This window comes from Rosa rugosa, chromosome 5, assembly GCF_958449725.1.
Source record: "Rosa rugosa chromosome 5, drRosRugo1.1, whole genome shotgun sequence".
In the NCBI taxonomy this organism is placed as follows: Eukaryota; Viridiplantae; Streptophyta; class Magnoliopsida; order Rosales; family Rosaceae; genus Rosa; species Rosa rugosa.
This window is the reverse complement of record NC_084824.1, coordinates 2251406-2256751: the sequence shown is the minus strand read 5'-3', so window position 1 is coordinate 2256751 and position 5346 is coordinate 2251406. Positions and strand designations below refer to the sequence as shown.

The 5346-nt window shown below is 39.4% G+C and overlaps 1 protein-coding gene across 1 annotated transcript; it reads left to right on the top strand.

Moving 5' to 3' along the window:
• Window positions 1-4935, top strand: LOC133710918 (potassium transporter 6-like). The gene is made up of 8 exons (XM_062137059.1): window positions 1-686; window positions 848-1343; window positions 1426-1479; window positions 1764-2024; window positions 2100-2152; window positions 2562-2685; window positions 2778-3032; window positions 3612-4935. The coding sequence occupies exons 1-8, from the start codon at window positions 648-650 to the stop codon at window positions 4709-4711; spliced, it is 2382 nt and encodes a 793-aa protein (XP_061993043.1). The 5' UTR covers window positions 1-647; the 3' UTR covers window positions 4712-4935.
• The last annotated feature ends 411 nt before the right edge of the window (window positions 4936-5346 follow it).

Genomic DNA, 5346 nt, shown 5'->3' with positions numbered 1-5346 from the left:
CTCTTTCAGAGCCAGGTGGTCAATAACTCATTATATTACTCGATCAACTTAAGTAGCCTCCTCAGTTAAAAGTTAAAAACCATAAAACCCCAAATCACAAAAATCCCACCAACTACAAAAAAACAAATCTCTCTCCTCTCTTTCTCGTTTTGGAAGGAGAAGAAGAACAACCACCCCATCCCATCATCCTCTTTGTCATTTCTCGTGTGTTCACCATTGTTGTTGGTTGTTCAACTGCTGCTTATACTACTTTAATTACTTCTTTCATAAACTATACTAGTATTATTACTATTTGTATTATTAAATTGAGGAAACCATCTTTGTCTCTCTTTCCCTGAATCCCTGGCCTTAAATTAACAAAGTAATTTCGTGTATAACGCTCTTTGCATTCAGTGTTCCTTTCCTGGGGAGGCGTTTTCTGCAACTGGGTTTTGTTATTTTCTGATCAGAAACGAAAAAAAAAAAACCCATCAAGGATTTAGATAGTTACTAATATAAACAATCTGATTCGGCCTTTCTCCAATTAAAGAAACCAAAAAGCGTGCGTGCAAGTTTGAATTTTTCTGGGAATATAAACTTTTGGGGAAGGTAAACTTGCCAAATGAGAAGTCTTTTCTTCAATGTCTGATTGCTGAGAAGAACCCACCATGGATCTGGAAACTGGGATTGATCGAAACCAAGTAAAGGTGCGAACTTTGATCTTTGATGTTGATTAAATTTCAGTTTGGAGAGTACCCATTTCGGTTTTGTAAGTAAAGGTGTAAGCTTTACTGTCTGTTTTTTTTCATATTGAAGAAAACCCATTTTGGTTGTTTTTGACCAAAAGTGTTTGTTTTTATGGTAATAGAAGGAATCATGGAGGACAATTCTGAGTCTGGCTTATCAGAGCCTTGGAGTTGTCTATGGGGATTTGAGCACTTCACCTCTGTATGTGTACAAGAGCACATTTGCTGAAGATATAGAACACTCTGAGACCAATGAAGAAATCTTTGGAGTGTTGTCGTTTGTGTTCTGGACTCTCACACTTGTGCCTCTTCTCAAATATGTGTTTATTGTGCTCAGAGCTGATGATAATGGTGAAGGAGGGACATTTGCTTTGTATTCCTTGCTGTGTAGACATGCCAGAGTGAGCTCACTACCCAATTCCCAATCGGCTGATGAGGAGCTTACAGATTACAAGAAGGAAAGAGATACAAGGTCCTTGAAGCCCAACTCCGGTTTCGGGTCAGGCTTGAAGTCAACTTTGGAGAAGCATAGGGTGTTGCAGAGGTGTTTACTTGTACTTGCTTTGATTGGCACTTGTATGGTGATTGGTGATGGTGTTCTCACACCAGCTATTTCTGGTAATTTTTGCGTTATGGATGGTAAAGTTGGAAAAAGTTTCTGTTTTGGGACTAACTGGGATTTTGCTTTAAATTGGTGCAGTGTTTTCTGCTGTTTCTGGGCTTGAGTTTTCTTTGTCCGAAAAGCATCACAAATGTGAGTTCTTAAATTTTGTTCTTTTCTGGTATTTATTGGGCATTTGTATTCTGTTCAGTAGTTTGAATTTTGGGTGATTCCCTTTTTTGTTAAATAATTCTCAATCTGATCCTTTTCCTTTGAATTGCTGGGTATCAATGTATCATAGTTTATGTCAATTTGTGTACTCAGATTTTGAAGTCTTCAATATTTTTCTGCTTTAAGAATTAAAGCCATAAGTTAACTTGATTGTCTGATTTCACTCTTTGGCTTTGTACTCACGAAGGGTTGATGGTTTTTTGCAGATGTAGAACTTCCAATTGCCTGCATAGTTCTGATAGGCCTCTTTGCGCTTCAACATTATGGCACTCATAGAGTTGGGTTCTTGTTTGCTCCTATAGTTCTGGCATGGCTTCTGTGCATCAGTGTGATTGGTCTTTACAATATACTTCACTTCAATCCAACTGTGTACAAGGCACTTTCTCCATATTATATGTACAAATTTCTGAAGAAAACACAGAAAGGAGGTTGGATGTCCCTGGGTGGGATTTTGTTGTGTATAACAGGTAAGTGTGCATTTAAGATATGCCATAAGAAGCAAAGTGGCTCCTTAGTTTTCTAACACACATCAAATTTTTCAGGTTCAGAAGCCATGTTTGCTGATCTTGGACACTTTTCGCAACTGTCAATCCAGGTACATTACAGCTCATAAACTATAATGTAACTTGATTTTATGTACTGAATTACTTTGGCTTGTTATATTATCCGAATGGAGTTATTTAAAAGGCATTTATATGAATATGGTTTTGATTCGGATGTGATAGTGTCTACTACGCATATTAGCATTGTCGTGTCTACTACGCATATTAGCATTGTCTTATTCAAACTTTACTGTTGTACCAAATCCCACTAGGGCTTATTCTCAAAAAAGAATCCCACTAGGGCCCTCAAAAACATTTCTTGGGAAACAAGAAGAAATTTTGCAAACTTGCTTTTAGTGATTTCATTTTCCTTTTGTCTGAGATATAACATTCTGCTCTTATTCGGCCTGATACCATTGTGAAACAACCACTTTGGCTAATAGATGTTCACATTGTTTGCAGATTGCTTTCACCTCTTTGGTTTATCCAGCTTTGGTTCTAGCATACATGGGACAAGCTGCTTACATATCTACACATTACACTAAGGGAGGAAACTCCAACATTGGATTTTACATATCTGTACCAGGTAGACCCCTTGATTTGTTTAGCAGGAACTTTCTAGAATTTGAAAAATATGCAACTCCTTGGCTAATCTGGCACCACACCACTACTTCTCAGAGAAAGTGAGATGGCCTGTTCTGGTTATAGCTGTGCTTGCAGCAGTAGTAGGAAGCCAGGCCATTATAACTGGGACTTTCTCAATCATCAAGCAATGTTCGGCCCTGGATTGCTTCCCAAGAGTCAAAATAGTCCATACATCATCCAAAATCCACGGCCAAATATATATCCCAGAAATCAATTGGATGTTGATGTTGTTATGTCTGGCTGTTACTATCGGTTTCAGAGACACAAAGCGCATGGGTAATGCATCAGGTATGACAATTATTTACAAATTAGTGAACCCATCAACGTTTGATATTTCTACTTATGTGGCAGTGTAACTAAGTACATTGTCTATAAGTTATAGTTTAAGAACCTCCTGCTTGGCAGGCTCTATAACTCGTAAGATCCTAATTTTTTTGAATCCTTCAGTTTGATGGCATTGAACATATTGTTGTACCAAAACAAGAGATAACTGAGTTTTCGTTTATGTAAAGGATCAAAAGTTTTGCACTCAAATCACCTGTTTGGTATTTTCCTGTGCAAAGTTTCAACAGTTCTATTAATCTTCTATCTCATAATTAGTACATACTTCTGCATCTGCATCTATTAGTAGCTGCATTTTTGCATAGCCTATTTCTGTGGTTACTGCAGTGTCATTTTATACCTGCTTAAAAGTTAAAACTACAGTGTCAAATATTAAGTTTTCGAGAAGATTGGAATTTATCAAATGCTCATAAAGAATTAGTGAAAATAGCTGCTTACTTCTAACGTGGATCTGACATTCAGTTCTCTCATAAGTTGATGCGCTCCTGTGAGAATTCTTTAACCTCATAGTTTCATGTGGAACAGGTTTTGCAGTCATCTCTGTGATGCTGGTCACAACCTGCTTAATGTCCCTCGTTATTGTCCTGTGCTGGCACCGGAGCATCTTCTTTGCAATTTGCTTTGTGTTCTTTTTCGGCACAATAGAAGCTCTTTACTTCTCAGCTTCTCTTGTCAAGTTCCACCAAGGAGCATGGGTTCCTGTTGCTCTTGCTCTGTGTTTTTTCTTTGTCATGTATGTTTGGCACTATGGCACAGTTAGAAAGTACGAGTTTGAAGTTCAGAACAAGGTCTCCATTAACTGGCTTCTCAGCCTTGGTCCCAGCCTTGGGATTGTCCGAGTTCGTGGGATTGGCCTCGTACACACCGATCTTGTATCTGGAATTCCAGCAATCTTCTCCCACTTTGTTACCAACCTTCCGGCTTTTCACCAAGTTCTAGTTTTCCTCTGCATCAAGTCTGTCCCAGTCCCACATGTTAGACCTGAGGAACGGTTTCTAGTGGGGCAAATTGGTCCAAGAGAGTATCGACTATACAGGTGTATTGTACGATATGGATATCGTGATGTACACAAAGATGATATGGAATTTGAGAATGATCTTGTCTGTAGTATAGCAGAGTTCCTACGGTCAGGAAGCAGTCCTGATTGCAATATTTTGAGTGAAGATTCTGGGAAAGAAGATGACAAAATGACGGTTGTTGGAACACGTTCTACTCATGCAGACGGGATTCAGCTGAGTGAGGACAGTGTAGAAATGACTGCAGAAATTACTACACTGGGGCAAAAAGAAATAAGATCACCGTCACCACCGGTGAGACAGAGAGAAATAAGGTCACCGCCAATGCCCCAACGGAGGAAGAAGGTAAGGTTCATCGTTCCGGAGAGCCCAAAGATCCAGACAGGTGCAAGGGAGGAACTGCGAGAGCTAATGGAAGCTAGGGAAGCTGGAATAGCTTACATAGTAGGGAACACGTACATGAATGCAAAGAAAGGATCAAGTTGGATGAAGAGGTTTGCCATTAACTACGGATATGAGTTTTTGAGGAGGAATAGCAGAACAGCTAGCTATGCACTAAATATTCCTCACGCGTCTACATTGGAGGTGGGGATGATCTACCATGTTTGATTTTTGTCATACAAATTCTTATAATGTGAATTAGATTTTGTAACATTGTGCAATAGTTGAAGGCCACAGATTAATATGGTGGCTGAAAAAATATATCCAGGAATTTGGCAGGGTTCATCATCCTCCTATTTTGGGTTTGTGAGAGAAATGTAGGATAAAGAAGTAACTTGTTCAGCGGGCCTTTGAGGCATAGTTATACACTATAGATCCCTAAATTGCATACACTCCCTTTGTCTTGCTCTTCATTAAATTGCATCATGTTGGTAACAATGAGCTTCGCCTTAACCTACCGGCTTTCTCTTCAACTTTGCGGTTACAAGTCCTCAAATTGGAGGGGTTCGATATGAAAGTTGGTACCTGTGTTGCTCTCGAAACCAAAATAACTGCAAAATCTGTGCTTCTCCTTAGAGGAAACAGTAGTTATATTGTGCTCTTCCTTAGGTTAGGTTGGCCAATAGGCCTTGTGGGCGATGGCAATAGAATTGGCAACAATAGCTTGTGGGCTATGAATACTGGACAGTGTTCTAATGGACGTTGGGCGGTTGGGCCTATAGGGTTTGGGTATACGTTTTTGGACCCATTATAAGTTGACAACTGTGGTACTAGACTGGCCAGGCATTTTCCAGAATGTGGAC